This window comes from Kwoniella bestiolae, chromosome 1, assembly GCF_000512585.2.
Source record: "Kwoniella bestiolae CBS 10118 chromosome 1, complete sequence".
Classification (NCBI taxonomy): Eukaryota; Fungi; Basidiomycota; class Tremellomycetes; order Tremellales; family Cryptococcaceae; genus Kwoniella; species Kwoniella bestiolae.
This window is the reverse complement of record NC_089241.1, coordinates 5,960,021-5,978,158: the sequence shown is the minus strand read 5'-3', so window position 1 is coordinate 5,978,158 and position 18,138 is coordinate 5,960,021. Positions and strand designations below refer to the sequence as shown.

Here is an 18,138-nt window from a genome sequence, read left to right as displayed (position 1 = left end):
CTGTGGTGTGTGGTGTTGGTGTTGATAATGCAGTGAGCTACAGTGAGGACAAGTGTGTATGTGAAAGTGAGGATGGACGTTCGTTTATTCTAATTTTCACAATGTTGAGTGAAGAGAGAAAGAGAAGCTACGTCACCAGGAAATGGCAAAGTGAAGAAAACGAGGTAACAGAGTCAACAACATGGATGGGGTATCAGTGACAGTCACTCACCTTTGGCGCTCCTTTGAGTATATCTTGTTATCCAGATATTGTTGATACAGTATGTTGAAGCGGTCGTGCGATATGTTTGCTGAGTGATGGTACTGTAGTATGATGATGGTTATGCACAGTTACTCATCTCATTCAAAGCTATGCTATGCTATGCTATGATGGAGTAGTCAACGTCACTAGTACTAACCATTCTATGTAGTAGTACCCTATTTCTTCTCTTGGCCTCTTCTTTCCATTCCCGGCCGCCATACAAATACAATGCCCGAACGCCTTGGCCGGATCAAGCAGTCAAGAAATATTACGTCAGCCCAGACACAGCACACCACGCTATAACCATGTGGCAAGTTCACAGAATTACGCGGTCTGTGCGCGTCTGACTTGTTTTGTTTTGTTATTCTAAGTTGGGTTGGTTGATTTTTGTCAACATGTCAGTCCTATCTGAATGATACTGCGACGTGATGCCTTCCATAGGAATCAAATGATCATGGCCATCAGACAGAGAGAGAGAGAGAGAATATAACATAGGATCGGATCGTCCTCCTTTGATTGTCGTTGTTGAAAGGGGAATCGTGGAATGTTACGATTCGTTTTGGAATTATGAGAATGATTGAACACTGAATTTCTACTTCAAAGTCAGTCCACCTTGGGACGGTCGACCAGATGCACTCCCTCCCACCGCTATGTCTGCTTGGTAGAATACCATTCACGTATCCTTATATGAATACGCTCGTCAATACGCTACCAAGACCAGTATATTGTCTGCACAGCATAAGTACATGGTGAAATCGGTCCGTCTGTGTGGAGTACCACAGTAGTTGCTTGATACCGGCGGTTTCCGTTCATCCATCCACTTTACATCTTTGCTTCACTCAACTATTCACTTTTGCGTCTATAACACCTTTGACATACCACTTGACACTTGTTTGCTTGCACACAATACTGTCCGTCTTCTGCCTCGACATTGACGTCAGGACTCGATCTTAGTGTTGATCCCTCGACCAGACTACCAGTACCAAATCGCACACACATCAGGACATTGCAAGATACACCACACCATCGCCTGAAAGTCGGTTTCATGTTAGATTCGCTATAAAACTTCATGACTTAATCTTCTTATACATCTTCATATCTCCACCAATGCAGAGCAACATAGAAATCCATCATCTACGTATCAACCATCAACAACGACGATAGTATCATCTCGCCTACAATTCCATCCAACCCATTAAGATGAAATCGCTTTTCTCAAGATTGAAAAGCGGTGGTCCGAGCGACTCCCGCTCATCCTCGCGAGCAAACTCATCAGCATCCACCAATACCAACAAAGATAAGGAAAAGGAAAACCTATCATCCACAACCAATACTAAACCATCAGCCAATCAACCATTAAAGAAGGTATTTTCCAAAACACATCTAGCTGAAAAACCTTCGCCCGCACCCCCAAGGTCCCTCACTCCTATAGGTAACCCACATGCCTCCTCGCCGCCCAATCTAGCCTATGATGACCCACGACCACATTCCATCACCGGTTCCATGGATCTGTTATCCCCCGTTGTGGGATTATGGGAGGATGGTTCCACCAGGAATAGGACTAGGACGGTCAGTGCGTCTGGAGATATACACGAAAGACCAGGGGGAAAGAAAGTGACTTTCAGATCGCCGGTACCTACACCCACTACCAGCGTTGTGCTGGACGAAGCCACCAAAGATGAATATGAAAGAAGGGGATCCTCATCCTCCTCTTCACCATCAAAGAGAGCATCTACCTCAGCGTTGAAACCTCCCTCTGCTCAGGCGCAATCGTCCGCTAGACCTGGCACTTCACAATCTAGCAATTCAGCTAGACCAAGACCCACTTCCAGACAGACATCCCCTTTCTTGCCTTCCCTCGCTATTCGTCCGTCAGCATTTCGTAAGGCCTCATTACCTCCTCTCACATCCAACGGATCCAACGGACCAACTAGTACTTCGCCCACCAAAAGCTCGACTACGATATTATCGCCGACTCCCTCTGATGCGTCGACAGGAGGGATGAGCAACATGAGTTACCTCCCTCAGCCGAATAGCTGGAGTGAGATGGCGGAAGATGATCTGATAGCGAATTTGGGTCCGAAGGAGAGGACAAGGCAGGAGGTTCTGTGGGAGATTGTGAGCTCGGAGGAAAGGTGAGTGATGGTGTTCCCCGAGTATAACCGTCATTTTTCTTCTGTAGTGACGCCCGTCCGATTTCAATTTGCATTCGAAGCAGCTTCGTTGAGTGTGCGACTTCGTGCTTTGATGCTGATATCTATGTCCTCTGATGTAGATACGTACAAGACCTCATCAAATTCAACGAAACATTCTGTAAAGCCCTTCTACCCCTATCAGCCAATTCGCCCCATCTGGACCTCTACGATCCCACACCCTCATTCACAGCTCGTACAATGTCTCCTTCCTCCCCCGCTCTATCAGGAAACGAATCGTTCGTCAATCTACCTATCGCTGCCAAATACTCCTCAACCACCCCGAGGTACAGCGGCGAACGGTACCCCTCAGACTCCTCGACATCTACCGCACCACCCATGACGCCCAATGAAGAATCCATCGCTAGAGGAACGTTGAACTTGAACCTGAATGGTCCACCGCCATCAAGCGCAGCACGAATGAACGCCTATAATATCCTAACTAACGGTCGACCGAACGTGGGATTATCGAATAAAGCAAGTTTCTCAAGTCTGAACGGAAAGAAGGGACATCATACCTCCCTCCCTCCCCCGTCATCCTCACGACAATTCTCCAACTCCTCTCAATCGGATTTGAGACCCGGTGATAATAGATTATCGTACCATCCTGGTGGCAATGGGATACACAATAAATTGCATAAAGCAAGTTCGAGGATTAGCTCGGGAGGCTCGATAGGTGGGAATACCAATACCAATGCACACACGACTGTAAAATTACCGGAAGATCTGGAAAAGGTCTTGACTGTTTTATCGGGTGGTATCTTGGATGGACATATCAAACTCTCTAATGCGCTGAAGAAGAGGTATGAGAATCAGTATCCTCTCGTTAGGAGTCTGGCGGATGTCTTCACTGCACATGTGAGTCAGCGAAACTTTTTTTGGTTTTTTAGCCATATTATTGTCCCTAATAGCTAAGATGTGTTTTTGTTTTTGTCAATGACAGTCATACATCCTAAGAGAATATTCAACCTACGTCCTCCACCTCGAAAAAGCCTTATCTCAAGTCGACGAGAGTCTATCCCTATACTCTGACAAAGGCGGCGGTGGTGGTAAATCCAAGCGAAATTCCAAACGACTAGAGGAGAGCGACCTAGGCATACTAAGCAAGAGATTAACGAGCTTAGAAGAACTCGCTTCTGAAAAAGGAGAAGCTGGCTTGGTCATCTCCCTTTCTAAGCCTTTTCAACGTCTACTCAAGTATCCATTATTGTTTCAAAACCTTTTGTTCAATACCGATCCAAGTTTGAAAGAGTACGAGGCTACTTTATCGATGGTTGATCAGGTTGAGGAGATTGTAAGGTCGATAGAGGATGAGAAGTCTAATGAGGAGGAGAGGGAGAGGACGAGGGATGTTTGGGCGAGGATTGATGGGCTGGAGAGAGATAAGGTGAGTTGTGGGGGTTGGGTTTGATAATTTGCTATGTGGGGAGGGGGGGTTTCTGGAGGAAGGGTGTGGGGATTCATTGTTTTAGTGGAGTGATGGACGGTCATTGGTTTATTTGGGATGGGTGTGAGGGAAGGTTGCAGGTGGTGATTCTCGGTGGTTCCTTGACGGAAGCGAGCTGGAAGAGTAAAAGCGAAGGGCGATGTCAAGAGTCAAGCATGAACTTGGTCGAAATGCTAATCTTCTGTTCCTTTACAGGTCATCATGGCTCCCAAACCTACCCGAATGCTGATCAGCGAAACTCGATTACCTGTTCCCGAAGGTGTACACTTGAAAGTCCAAAAAGATATATCTACCTCCGTCAAAGGCAAGAAGTCATTCAAGAGATTAAGTGATATCCTGAAAGGCGGTGGAGATGAAGATCTTTGGGTCGTGTGAGTAACAATATTCTTCCTCAAACGCTTCTGGGAAGTGCCAATTTGAACTGGGCTAATATGTGTTCATTCAGCCGCTTCTCCGACGTTTCTTTACTTTGTGAGAAAACCGGTGTGACTCATCTGCCTATAGCGAGTTTCAAGAAAGCTACTAAATCGGATTCCTCGCATGACCTGGGAGGTAAGAAGCACGGTACGATGGGGAAGAGAAGCGCTTCAATCAGGGCTAGGAATCTGTACAGGGTGAGTGGCTGCTTCGACGAGACTCGGTATCACGCGTGGCCACTAATCCAACCTTTCTTTCAGTTTGTCAAAGTTCACGAATGGCATCTCAAGTCTAGACCTAGTACCGATGGTCTGCTAAATATGAATGAGTAAGTCAGTTTCGAAAATCACGCCGAGTTGATGAGCCGGCTGACAAGTCGTCATCACCCAGCATTTCCGCATCTCGTCAACGATCATCTGAGATACCTCAATCACCACCCGTGTCCAAGTATCCCACTCTACCTTCTATAGCAGGTACACCCCATGCGACGCCCACCAAAGTCCCCCTGAAAACTATAGATGGCTCAGCCAACCCCTCACCTTCCAAATCATTCAGATCTCGCAAGGCAGCAGACGACGATACGATGTCAGTCGTATCAGATGGGATATCCGAAATGTCCTTCGCATTCAAAGATGGCGATCAGGTCAAACCCAACCTCAAAGCCAAACCTAAAGCTAGGCAATCCCTCCCACCAGCCTCAACCTCACCGTCCAAGACTGGACATCGCACCGGATCAATAAGTAGACGGACGACCTCTCAACCCGGATTGACAAGACGACTGAGCGGAGGACACGTAGGAGGTCAAGCTGCAAATGCCAAATTCGCTAATAGGCTTAGATCACCCGATCTGAACCATCCTGCTAGTGATACTGAGGGTCCCTCCGGCGTTGGAATGAGATCAAGTAGTGCAGCTGGCAAAGCTAGGAGGTCTCTTCCTCCTACATCGGGTACGACAATGAGTGGAGGATTGAGACCACTTCATACGGCTGGTATGGCCACGGCCCAGACTAGACCAGCTTGGAACTCTGGCTTGTCTTCAACGGGAAACAGGAGGGCTTCAACGCCTGCCTCGCAGGTTGGCCAGAGCAGGACTGTTAGTGGGAATGGCAATGAGGGGAGGAGAATACCTATAGGGAGAACATCGATGGCTGGTGGAAAGAGTGCGCTGGTATCTTCGACCCCGGTAAAGGCGAATGGGAATGATGGAGAAGGAAAGGTGGAGAAGGATGGTCAAGATGGTGAAGAGGATGAAGAGGTGAATGGGGAAATTAGAAAAATGCCAAGTAAGGAGGACTCCGTTGTGGGCTTATGGCGCGCTTTCGACGAGACTAAAGGTGTGGGAGTAGGAGTGGGATTGGGGATAGAGACGCCCTCGTCGGCTAGGAGAGGTGTCCCGTCGAGAGGGTCTGTACCTTCTTTGAGAGGGTTTAATGGCACTCCTCGAGGGACATCGAGGGGTGCAGATGCAAGTGCAGCTGGCTCGGTTAGAGGTGGTGCAAAAGGTACGACTTCAGCTGGATCGGTCAGAGGTAGTGCCCCGTCCAGTGTTGGGGGTGGTAGAGTCGCTGGGAAAGCTGCGACGGTAGGGAGAGGGGGGAATGTGGTTAGTAGTAGGAAGAGGGACTTGGGGGGAAAGATTTGATGTGGCATGACATAATGATGTTAACGAAGTTTTACGATTATCACAAATTTAACGAATAATGACTTTTGATGTTTTTGATACTGGATGCTGGAAACTGGATAATGGAAAGAGGATTTAGTAACATCCGACTAATTATGATGTATGTTTACAGGATGTTCTTGTGTATAGTATGTCTGTATTCACCTTGCATACATATCATATTATACATACATATATACGGTAGATATGTAACATATATAAAACTGTGCGAGACTATCTTCATCATCATTTGTCATCTGAGTGGAGACTACAGCGTGGGGGGTCTATTTTAGTTGACCGATCGTAAATTCATAAAGCACATTACGACTCGTTATATGGGATAGACAATGCTCCATAAGATATACAGATATGAGAATCTTCGTCAGATAGGAGGCATGGGTCATTGGGGATATCTCGTTACGCCGTAAAAGGATGATTGACCAATTCCCTATACAGGTCCTCCGGAATATCTTTAACGAGAGCTACCGTTATACCTATTATGGGTCTGGCGTCTAATGGAGGGAAAGTACGGAGGATTTTCATGGGTCTAAGTACGAGATATCATTAGCGAGGATAGTAATAGTCATATCGATGTGATGCTGATATTCTCGATCATGATTTACAGGACTCGGGGAGGAACAATTCACGTTGATAGCAATCTGGTGTGGTTGGGACAAGGACTCACGAAGGCGAATCCATCAACTCCTGCCTCATCAAGAGTAATTGCGCTATTACACATAACACGTTAAGATGCAGACCGAAAGCCAGGAGGAAGCTAGATGTAAAATGGGTGAATCAGTCTTTGCAAAATCGTATGAACACTTAAGCAACGGGTATAGTTTTGTTTATCAGCATTTCAGACTTTTCGATGAGAATCAACTTACTCCCAAAGCTTGAGGACCTCTTCCAGAGGTGGTGTGCATGCGCAGAGGGTCATCACGGCTAATCCCATACGAAGTGGTCAGCACTGGACATGTTTTTGATGTCACTCCCAATGGTTTCATGAAATCTTCCATAGGGCGAGAGGATGAGACACTCCCAGTATATTGAACATGCATCCATCTCCTCGAAGCAAGGGGAAAAGGAAATCAAACTCACATGGAAAAGCATATATTTCAGCTTTGAGGTTTTTACTGGACAGCTGATCGTACAATTCCTGATCGACAATTTCCAAGCACTTGTCCAGTAACTGAGATGGTCATTCCAAAACATCGTCAGATGATCCTGACGATAGATGCGCCGTCGTCGAGAGTTCTACTCACCTTCAACCCCTCGTGGACTCCTTTCAACGACGGCTGGACGTATAACGGACAGCCGTTCTCGATGAAGGTAGAGAAACACGCGAAAGCTTCGAGTTGGGAGGGCATGGCGTAGAGAAATGGAGCGGAGAGGACATTCATTCCTAAAGCAACATATGATATCAGCTTGGAGATGCTCCCATGACAATGTTGACAGGACAGAGCGGGGCCTCACCCTGCACATATTTGAATGGCTGGCCTTCATCCTCCAGTTCTGAAGCTATGTACGGCCGTCCGTGTGATCAGCTAAAACGGAACCATACCAACAACCAGTGCTTAGCTTGACAGGAGGGCTAGTTTAACACCCACAAGTGATCTTCCAAACGAACGCTTCCAGTAACCTGATCAACATGTCTTCTTTTACTTTGCCTTTGAACTGCGTATCTGTAGCTAATGTTCGGAAAGTGTCGTTCTTGACTGAACAGTGCAGGGTTTAAATCAGCGCGAGCGTATGCAAATGAAGCGCATAAAGTATGGATCCTGTATACATGGATCAAGTGAGGAGGTACTTGAAGATCAACGCTAAACTCACTCTTATGACTGTCTGACGAAGGGCCCATCGATACCCATCTTAAGTAATCTTCAGCATTTAGATTCTCAACTTTCAACATGAGTTTCCATATTTTAGGTCGAAGGGATGGTTTGCCAGCCTAGCAATGATTGAATCAGCAAGATTACCCTTCTGCACTCGAGAGTCGCATGAGATCCGAATGCTTTCGCCTCAACGAACCACGAAACCCATCACCCAGCAGCTTGATCTACAGCATACCAAGCATATAGTAAAAGTAACTTACCACCTCCGGTATACCCTCTGTCAAGACTATACGCCGTATCCTCTTCAGTCCATCTGATATCTCTGATGTCGATCGATGTCTCCCTGAGAGCGACAGAGGGTTGAGCAGGGAGGACAAGGTCTCGTATAAATCGGTTGATGGCATTTCAATGGACGAAAGTGGATGTTGGCAATAATAGCGGGTGCTCTACAGGGAATGCTCTGTATTTTTGTAGCTCTAGGCAGATTGTGACTCGCTTGAACGATGATATGAAGGGGTGAATAGGTATTGAACAATGAGGAACTAGATCAGATTGGTGGGAGGAGCGTTGATGCTCATGTTCCTGTTGTTGTTGACATGTTCGTTCACGTTGTTTCCGACGGAACCGCGTCTCAACCACCTAGAAGCAACAGTAACAGCGAAAACTACATGAATCCTCCTCCTCCTCTTGGTCTTGTGTGTTTTGCATCTTCTCCTTCAGTCATCGTCAACCCGACCCTTCCAACAAGCATGTGAGTGCTCTGGACTGGATGTGTAGCTGTCACCTGAGCGCTTGAACCTGTAGATAGCTGACTCGATTCCTGCGCAGACACACGCCCTCTCACCTATCACAGTCAAACCAACCGAAAGGAAGTTCACACCCCATGGTCATGGCCATCCATCAATAAACTGCAGCGAGGTTTCATGCGATCTGGCTCGAGAAAAGTGATAATCGCGAGATGCTCAACGAAGAGTTATCCACTGACATGGTGCGTGTGATCGTCCTCGGGTGAGGTGCAGAGCTAACAGGAGTGAAATGCAACTTAGGACCGGATAACACAATTACAGGATGCAATCCTTGATGTGGGTGTGCAAATCCATTCTACTCTCCAGCTATCGTCGACCATCCATGATATGATTCTGCCCCTGCCTTCCTGCCCTAGCATTCTGATAACTTAGCGGATAAACCAAGCTGATCTCTGCAATTCGCATCGCACCAGCTCTTAACGATAACATCAACATCAATAGACTACATAACCAAACGCACCGAATTCGAGCAAACTTCCACCAAGATCCCTACGACCCTCCAGACCCCGCATGCAGCCAATAGACAAGAGTACAAAGGTCAGTCAGCTACGTCTCACTCGATGAAAACTAAGCTGATCTGCGCGCGTCATGGAATGATAGCATCGATCGAGACTTTCGTTCAGGATATAGTAAGGAGAAGTAAAGATATAAAGAAATTGATTGAGAGTCTACCAAGGAGGGACGATAGTTCGCAGAGGGTGGGTCAAACCTTCTCTTACTCCTCCACGGGAATGCACGGTCCATATTAGAGGAAATAGCCTCAATTGATGAAATCATTGAATGGGTCGTGTTACTAATTGTACTTCTTATCACTAGGCCAACAGATTATCAGCCCTTCAAGAAGAACTAGCCCAAGCCAACGAGGAATACAAAGATGCACTCGCGCAATCAGGTTAGTTAAGAGCTCTTCCAAAACTCAGAAATTGTAACTAGCTTATCATGCTTTTGATTTGGTCTGCAGAAGAACTGCTGCTCGAGCTCCAATCGGCACTGGACCAAGCATTGGGAGAGGATTCGCCCAGTGTTCAGATACCCACTAAACTCCTCTCAACAACTCATATAGATATCGATGATGATCAGAAGCAGAATCAGAGTCAGGAGAACCAGGGTGAAATGGCGGTAGAAGAGGATAATACAATGGTAGATCCTTAGACCAGATACCATGTCTGATGTGTAACATTCAATCATGGCGTGATACTGCGTATGTAAATATACCCAAGCCAACATTGATGTCGCCATTGATATCGATGATACAACCAGGCATAAACGCAATAGTACATAACTATATCCAATGCAACAACGTCACTCAACCAGGCATATAACGCAAGGATATGGTCATATTACACCACAACCACCTAGTCATAGGAGATAGGAGAAACACCACCTCATCCCCCATAGTTGAACATCCTCCCATCGCATCTAGCAGACCTGCACATACATCTATCCTTAGCTGCCACCTTGCCTTTCGTGGTAGGTGTAATATGGGCCGAAGCGGACGTTTTGGATTTCTTAGCTTTGGCATTTCGAGTGGTCAATTTGGGTTGTGGACTTGGGATGGGGATTTCGTCGTCGTCCTTCGGGTTGTAACCCAGTAAATCGGCATTTACCCTCCATCTTCACATTGTTGAGACGAGGAGACTTACGGGTAATCCCTTGTACGATATACAAAGTTCTTCATTACGTGCAATTGGTCTTCGAGCGAATATGACGAGACTGCAGGGCATGGGGACATGTCAGCTATGATAGAGCTCAAAAGCTAAGAGGCATATTGAGCGGTAAGCATGAGATGCAAGACAGCTTACATAGGTCGCTCAGGATGGAAGTCCTAACAGTATAATTAGTGTCAGCTTTCCTGGCGTTATGCGGTGGCAGACCAGTGGATAGCTCACCTTGACATAAGCTTGTGTGATAGCCAGATTCGGATCACAGGAATGATTCTACAAATCCCACGATATCCCGGTCAGTTACAAGCCTACTGTATCAAACCACGAAGCTGACTTACAAAATATCTGGTAAACTACAATCTCAACTTGCAATATCAGCTATCATTTGATCTTCACAGAACATAAGAATTCAGCTACTCACATTCTGTATTTACGGGAATCCCAGAACGAGTCGACGGATCAAACATCAGCAAGATTCCTCAGCGGGTTTCAGATCGGACATACCCCATAATGAAAAGCGTCCACTACATCCACTTCATCAGCTCAAGTGTACATGTCTACCATAATCCTCAGCTGACTCACCACTATAAGCAGAATAAACATAACTCGGATCATCCGCCTCGTCCGCAGCGATCTTAGCCCGCTGAGAAGCCAGTTCAGCCAATTCTGCCAATCGGGGGTCGATACGTGAAAGGCCTGGAGGCGGATGGGCGATCTGCCATCCGTCGCAGTCGAATAGGTATCTAAGCAAGACAGGCAAGAGATCAGACGATGCTACGATATACGAGCTCTATTTTTCGCTGATTATTGAAAGCTCGATCACTCACGTTCGACCAATCTGAGCGTACAATCTCCCCCTCTCCTCAGACTCCTGCTCCGTAATCAATTCTCCCGCATATATGCCCAAAAACGTCCCAGCAGCTATAGGTGCTCTGGCCCGCACACCCCAGCCTTTCCACCTCGTCTTGAATAGTTCAATCTTGGTGTCTTTCCCACGACCACGCTGGATTACCTATTCATCGTACATGATTGAATCAGTGCTCCATCACTACTACAGTGCCCGTTTTCCGTCCAGGTGTGACGGAAGGGTTACTCACCCTATTCCCACATTCAGGTGGACATCCGCAGTTCTTACCGCATTCCCACACACTCACCGAAGTCTCCTTGATCCTGCCTTGACTATAACCCATACATAAATTAGCAAAACCCTCTTATCCCATAATCATGAAACGGAAAACTACTCACTCATCATAGGCAAACCCCTTCATCCCAAGGTCATAGAAGTACAGCTCCTGTCTCCTAACACAACTACACCTCTTATTACTAGGATCGCAAGGCCCATCGCAATCACACCCTATCCCCAGTTCCGGATCAGGCACATCAGGATTATATAGCATATCATTTGAATATTGAAATTCGAAATCTGGTGGAGCACCCTCGGCATCAATATCATTCACCACCCTGATCTCATCAGCTTGAGGTTCATCGATCGAAGTGCTTTGCGCCATGTAGGCTTCGAACACTGCTCTATGCAGGGATGCATTGTTCGTTAAATGGGGTTTACGTCGATTCCAATCATCTATAAGTTTCGTATTGAGTATTCTGTTTGCTGTACCGATCCTATCGGAGGGAGGTAGGGGATCAGGCAAGATCTCCGAGAAGACCGTATGTAGGTGTTCCATGGAATGATCGATATCATCTGGGGCGGGGGTGTGGATATCATTTGTGATTGGGATGGGAAAGGCACTTCGAATGGTAAATCCGTTATGTTCGATCAGCTCGACAGCATTGGAAGGACCGCTGGAAGGGGGACCATCGGAATTGTCATCAAGTAGATCTTCGACATCAGATTCACCTTCATGCTCTACAATCCACCTCCAAGCCTTTCTGGACCGAGTCGGAATGACAACTTCAAATTTCGGTGTCGGCGATTCAGCTTTGGAAGACGTTGATGATGTAACAGATTTGACCTCTTCAGGGCTAGAAATGATCCTACGATTGGGTCGTAATCGAGAACGAGCTATAGGGGCTGCGTCACCGACGTCCAAGAAATCACCGGGCGCGGATCCATATAAGCGATTGGCCGACCGAGAAGACTCGCCGAATTTCGAAGTGAAGTTATCGCCAGTGATCTCTTCGATGGGCGGTGCACTGCTTGAACGACGGGTCTGTCGTGTGGCATCGTCAGCACCATCTGGTGGTCCCGGCGCAATGTCTACGTCGTCCACGCCAATTCGAACTTCCTCTACAGCTTTTTCGACCATAACATCTTCTCTCGTAGGGCTCTCATCTTCCTTGTCACTTGTCAGACAGTCAAGGTCATCATCATCAATTTCAATAGGGTGCATGGAAGATAAGCCTTGCGTCGATGCAGATGAGAAGAAGGCGTTAGAAGGAAGTGGTATGATAGGTTTGACATCGGAATCAATTAATAGAAGATTCTGCGCATTGTCGTTGGTAACGGAGGGTGCTTCTGTGGGCTGCAGAGGAGATGTGTCCTTCACAGCAGCGATTTCCGGGGAACGGTTGTATGAACCTGACGGAAGGGGGTTTATGGTGGGTGAAGCGACAGTTGGGAGGGGTTCGACGGATTGATCAGGCTGAAGAGTAGCCTCTTCGATGTTCGCTGTTGGGGCAGTATGGTCTGTTGAGTCTTGCCGACCCATTTCAGCGATCGGACTGATAATCAAAGACCCTAAGACAGCGTCCACTTCTTGACTATCGCTAGTCTGAGGAGTCTGAGGCATAGAAATTTCTGGCGTGTGAGGTACGGGGACGTCGGTCGTTGCGATTGGTGGAGTTGCATTTACTAAAGAAGGTTCTGTTTGGACTGAGGGCTCATCAACTGAAATGGAAGAAGTTTGCGATACGACCGAAGTCGGCGATCTACCTATGTCTGATGATTCTGTTGTCTGTTCTCGTGGTACTGCTCCGGCGGTATTGTCAACCAGTACTTCTGGTGTTTCAGGTTGGATCGAAGGCGACCTGGCCTTAGCTGGACTTGTTTTTTCTATCGCTCTGAGGGTTGTGTCCAGATCCATCCCGTTGATTTCGTCGTCCTGCACTTCCTGTGCTTTCGGCGTTCCCTCAGCCCGTGAACCTGATTCTGCGGGTACTGACTTTGGCGGTACATCCGGTGGAGTGGTGGAATTCGCAGATTCGACCGTAGCAGGATTCTCCGTTCTTATGGAGTCAGAAGAGTCCACTAGAGCGGATGTTTGATCTGGGAGTTTGGATGGTACAGCGGGCATCACCGGCTGCGGTATAATCTCCGCTTGAGGTGATAAAGGTCGAGGTGAGAGGTTCGGTGGTTCCAGTTCCAGTGTCTCTGGATGCGGTTCGACAATGTCTTCCTGAGGCTCAGCGATATTTTCACCTGCTGTAGGGAGTGCTATATTCATTTGAACATCCTGCATCTGAGCGATCGTCTCTTTCGAAGGAGGTGTGACTGCTTCAAAAGTCTCAGAAGACCCGGCATCCCCCATTACGATATCATCTGTACCACTTTCCTGTCCTAGGGGTGTCTTCTCCTTATCCTGAGGTCCTGCGATATCATCAAGGGGTTCTATGGGCGCTTTCGGTTGCTCCACCGGCATACTGTCCTTCACCGGTTGATCAAACGTAACCCAGCTAGGACCTTTCTTAGCAGGTTTATGAGGTTCCACATCACCTTCTTCTGTCAGATTTGACAAATGCATCTGACGATTATCCAGCTTCCTCTGCTTCCCTTTCCTAGATTTCGATCCTTCCCTTACTAGCTCGGTAGGGGAGGGCGATCGCTTGTAGCTGATGGTGGGTTGAAGGACCGCAGGATTCATCCATGATCCTGATTCTGGTTCTGAAGGTTCTGCGATCGAATGAGGGGGCACGAAAGTTGCTGGATCGAGCCATGAGCCTGAAGCGCTAGTATCGTCAGGTACTGCAGGTGCTGTATCTGGGACCCAAGGTGCTGGATTTGACCAGGATCCAAGTTTGGCAGGAGTTTCGGTCAATGGGTTGATGGGATGGGCAAGTGTGGGAGAAACGGGATTGAGAGTAGAAGGGTTGGATGTAGCCTCCATTCTGTCACTTGAAGGTTCCGGTGGTGTAGGTGGTGTGAGTTTATTGGTTAACCTTGATGGTCCTGCAACAGCGTTGTCGGCGTGAAGGGAGGGGGGAGGTGCCGGTGTGGAAGAGAGGGAGCTGGGATTCGTCCAAGATTGCGGCAACTCGAAATCTTGAGAGACCGCAGGATTCGTCCAAGTTTGGGGAAGAGCGAAATCTGCTTTCGGTGGTAAATTCGGCGGTTGTAACACAGTAGGGTTCAACCAACTTCCATCCTGTACTGGGCATATCAAGCGGGTGGTTGGTGGTACATAGGTTGCAGGATTCAACCATGATCCACTTTCAGCTTCATGTGTCGGTACCCTTGAGCAAGATGGACTACCTTCGTGGTCCTTTGATTTGGGAGCGTTGGGATCATATACCGCTGGATTCAGCCATGAACCTACTTCTCCGATTGCTTGTTCCTTTACCCAACGCGATGGTCCTGCGATGAGTTGATCGTCGCTTAGATCGATTGCGTGCTCAAATAAGCTAGATGGGACAGATCTTCGGGTCTTTCTGGTAGAGTTCGATGAAGAGGAAGGGGGTTTGGAGGAGGATGGGAAAGCCGTGTCTGAACCGGAATCTTCGAATGTAAGATCGACGACTGTGTTTCACATAAGAATATCCTTAGCTGAATTATCATTGCAGTTGCAATTGTAGTGGAGTAAAGTAGCATACCTTGACTCGGTTGAGGGACACAAGATCGTCTTACAGACGATGTCGAGACGCCAGGTCTTGATCCTCGCCGTGAAGCTACGCATGGTCAAGAACATATCAGCTAATCTACATGGCAACCCGCTTGTAACGGTAGGGGATAGATAACTCACGTCCAGCTTGTGTAGATTTCGGTACATCTTCATCTGACGAGTCTAAAGATATCGGATCCTTCTTGTCTCCAGCTTGATTAACGAACATTAGTCGTCAGCTACTGGAAGTCCCAAGTAAAGATGAAACATGTGGGTGGAAGGAAGAAACTCACTTCCTCTTGAAGGTGTTGACATTTTACGGTTCTTTCAGTTTACCAGACATACAAGTCACGATGATCTCGCCGCCTCCTCCAGCAGCTGGGCTTGTTCGAGTCTGTCTAGGATATGTTGAATTCACATGTAAGATGAACAAGGTTGAACGACGGTAGCGAGAGTAAAGTGAATCACGAATCCAACTTGATTCTACAGTCTCTGTATCTTTTGACTTTCAGGGTACTGGCACATCTCTCCTTGTTGTTGTTCAGAGAAAGGCGGAGATCGCCGACTTGCCTGTACCTGAATATTTAGATTAGCTGCAATTCAAACGTAAACGTTCGAGATAAAGATGGAAGTCTACTTTCTTCATCTTCCACAAACCACGACGATAGGTCAACAATAATCATGGCAAAGAACAAAAGCCAACAACCCAATCAGCCCAAACCCATCGCCAACTCTCAGAACAAGAATGACACCAAGGGCAAACCCACACTCAAGCAGGATACCTATCCCATCATCCCTCAGAAAGATCTCTTCCAACGTATAAACTACACTTACCAGGCGTCCATCTTCTTACAATCCCTTGGGTCGTCCAGCTCCTCCACCACTACGTCTGTACACATTGGGGGAGAAGGAGCAGGTCAAAAAGTAGGAGTAAGGGTAGATAGGAAAGGGAAACGTAAAGCCATCGAAAGTCCAATCGACATACCTAATCGGTCAAACTTGGCTGATCAGGAGGAGGAACGATGGACCAACGGGGAAGTGCTTGAAGAGGGGACGAGGAGAAAGTTCAGACAATTAGCTAGGATAAATGTGAGGGAGATGAATCATATGACTGTGCATAATCAGCTGAAATTGTGAGTCCTCCTTCACAGCTTCTTCAATATACTTCACACCACAATGCTGAGCTTCAATATGCCCAATGATCTTGCTAACTGATTTTGTGCTGTACAGAGACCCATCACTCAAACGATCAATATGCAAATCATGCGGTACGATCCTCATACCAGGCCTAACCTCGAGAATACGTAACAGGCGTGAGTCCATACCCATTTACAATTTATTTTCCTGATCATTCGATGGTAGCTGATCTGATTGTGGGGTACGTAGCAAATCGAAATACATTCTCGATAACCCATCATACATGTCTAACGTGCCTCTCATCCTTATCCATCCCTTCGCCGCCTATACCGACTCTTTCGGCAGGAGACAAAGACCATCTAGACGGTCCGGTACGGTCCAACAGACGAAGAAAAGCCTCAAGGAGGGGTAAGCCCGTATTTCACGAGAGGGAAAGGTCGGGGACGGGGGGCGAGAGTGGAAGGATGGGTGTGGGACATACTTTGTGGAAAGGCGATAAGAGGTTGGAAGGGTGGGGACCGGGGGTCAATTTGGCTGGAAATGGGAATGGGAACGGAAATGAAACTCAGGAATGACCCTTCAATCATGAGACAAGTCAGGTGTTGATAGTTATCAACGGAGGAGCATTGTATCGATTTGTTGTAACTTATCATGCATGTCTAAATGATATGCATGTGCTTATGAATTCTACTCGAAAAGCAACAAGACACACTGACGTCTTGAGAATCATGGTCAAAATCAAGTAATGTAATAGCGTAGAGAATCAACCAAGAAAAACACATCGTCACAATCTGTCCCAGTGTAGACAGATAACGCGAATCAAAGATATCTCCTCCCCCCTAACTCCTCTCATGCTTGCAAGTCCAACTCGAACAAGGACACAACAAGCACCCCAGTCCGTACCCACAGCAGAACCATCTATTCCACCATGCTGGTCTACCATTGTGTGACGCATCACCAGGGTACCATTCGTCGTATTTCGTTCTTGCTCTGCCATCCTTGGAGGTGTTGGAGGGGGAGGCGGTGAGTGATAAGCCCGGGATGCTAGGAGAGGTTCTCGGGATGATCAGCCATCTTCAGAACATCCAATATGCGATTCTACCACGATCTAAAACGTGTATACAGAGTTCCGGACTGAAGGACTGTTCAATGAGGGTAATATGATGATACACTCACACTCTGCCTCGTTCCTCTACCACAGTCAAACTTGAACTCCCAGATCCACCTCTCTCTGATGTAGTGGCACCGCCCATCGCACCGTACGTGGTCTGTCCAGGAGTAGCGGACATACCAGCCTGAGCAGCCGGAGGAGAGCTGACGAATTGTTTTGTGGAGCTAGAAGCGAGTATAATACCGATTGGTGATCATCAAGGCGTTTTTCTCATCGTGAGCGACCACTTGAGCATGAGGGGTAAGGGATCTGCAGATGACTTACGATTGAGCGTTCGACATTTTAGACTTCCAGTACTTAGTGTTCAGTATTCAATATTCAGTATTCAGTATTCAGCAGGTTTTCAATTCACGAGGGCGAAGAATGAGTGAATTCCGGAATGTGAAATGGGTGTGATAAGTCTACGATTGAGAGGGAGTCGAGATATACATATATACGGAGTTACGATCCTACAGACCATTCGTCTGCTCTGATACCTGTCGTACCCCCAAAAAGAAGGAGACAGCCAGCGAAAGGAGCGAAAATGAAAGGATCTCTTGATACTTATTTTGCCTCAATGAGACTCTTATTCAGACTGCCACCTACTGTACAAACACAATGGACTGCATATCGTGTAAATGGTGAAAGGGTGGGTCACCTCAAGTTTTGAGTTTGAAATGGCAAACTCTACCTTATAACATGAGATACAGCAGTTTGTAATGTCTGTAATCTCAGCGTCAATGTTCAAAATTTCTCATTATAACATGAGATACAACATATGCATGATTGAGATATACCAGTATCAATCTCATGTGTTACC

The 18,138-nt window shown here is 47.1% G+C and overlaps 6 protein-coding genes across 6 annotated transcripts; 3 read left to right on the top strand and 3 right to left on the bottom strand.

The window, feature by feature from the left end:
* Positions 1 to 1,441: 1,441 nt before the first annotated feature.
* I302_102239 (uncharacterized protein) lies at positions 1,442 to 5,939 on the top strand (the record flags this gene model as incomplete). Its single annotated transcript, XM_065869447.1, has 7 exons — positions 1,442 to 2,376; positions 2,517 to 3,291; positions 3,377 to 3,820; positions 4,076 to 4,251; positions 4,326 to 4,494; positions 4,558 to 4,625; positions 4,688 to 5,939. 7 exons carry the CDS (start codon positions 1,442 to 1,444, stop codon positions 5,937 to 5,939), a joined length of 3,819 nt encoding a protein of 1,272 aa, XP_065725519.1.
* Positions 5,940 to 6,374: 435 nt separating this feature from the next.
* I302_102238 (uncharacterized protein) lies at positions 6,375 to 8,193 on the bottom strand (the record flags this gene model as incomplete). The annotated part of the gene is made up of 9 exons (XM_019187614.1): positions 6,375 to 6,504; positions 6,643 to 6,732; positions 6,842 to 6,899; positions 7,056 to 7,146; positions 7,220 to 7,359; positions 7,431 to 7,475; positions 7,565 to 7,672; positions 7,788 to 7,905; positions 8,050 to 8,193. The coding sequence occupies 9 exons, from the start codon at positions 8,191 to 8,193 to the stop codon at positions 6,375 to 6,377; spliced, it is 924 nt and encodes a 307-aa protein (XP_019050492.1).
* A 554-nt stretch (positions 8,194 to 8,747) lies between these two features.
* I302_102237 (uncharacterized protein) lies at positions 8,748 to 9,747 on the top strand (the record flags this gene model as incomplete). Its single annotated transcript, XM_019187613.1, has 6 exons — positions 8,748 to 8,777; positions 8,836 to 8,871; positions 9,009 to 9,132; positions 9,196 to 9,293; positions 9,412 to 9,487; positions 9,557 to 9,747. 6 exons carry the CDS (start codon positions 8,748 to 8,750, stop codon positions 9,745 to 9,747), a joined length of 555 nt encoding a protein of 184 aa, XP_019050491.1.
* A 233-nt stretch (positions 9,748 to 9,980) lies between these two features.
* I302_102236 (uncharacterized protein) lies at positions 9,981 to 15,346 on the bottom strand (the record flags this gene model as incomplete). Its single annotated transcript, XM_019187612.1, has 13 exons — positions 9,981 to 10,169; positions 10,239 to 10,308; positions 10,398 to 10,420; positions 10,485 to 10,532; positions 10,598 to 10,612; positions 10,764 to 10,783; positions 10,842 to 11,002; positions 11,087 to 11,271; positions 11,357 to 11,438; positions 11,505 to 14,949; positions 15,024 to 15,098; positions 15,173 to 15,244; positions 15,325 to 15,346. The coding sequence occupies 13 exons, from the start codon at positions 15,344 to 15,346 to the stop codon at positions 9,981 to 9,983; spliced, it is 4,407 nt and encodes a 1,468-aa protein (XP_019050490.1).
* Positions 15,347 to 15,712: 366 nt separating this feature from the next.
* Positions 15,713 to 16,743, top strand: I302_102235 (uncharacterized protein; the record flags this gene model as incomplete). Its single annotated transcript, XM_019187611.1, has 3 exons — positions 15,713 to 16,164; positions 16,262 to 16,344; positions 16,418 to 16,743. 3 exons carry the CDS (start codon positions 15,713 to 15,715, stop codon positions 16,741 to 16,743), a joined length of 861 nt encoding a protein of 286 aa, XP_019050489.1.
* A 264-nt stretch (positions 16,744 to 17,007) lies between these two features.
* Positions 17,008 to 17,620, bottom strand: I302_102234 (uncharacterized protein; the record flags this gene model as incomplete). Its single annotated transcript, XM_019187610.1, has 3 exons — positions 17,008 to 17,212; positions 17,345 to 17,503; positions 17,604 to 17,620. The coding sequence occupies 3 exons, from the start codon at positions 17,618 to 17,620 to the stop codon at positions 17,008 to 17,010; spliced, it is 381 nt and encodes a 126-aa protein (XP_019050488.1).
* Between the last annotated feature and the right edge of the window lie 518 nt (positions 17,621 to 18,138).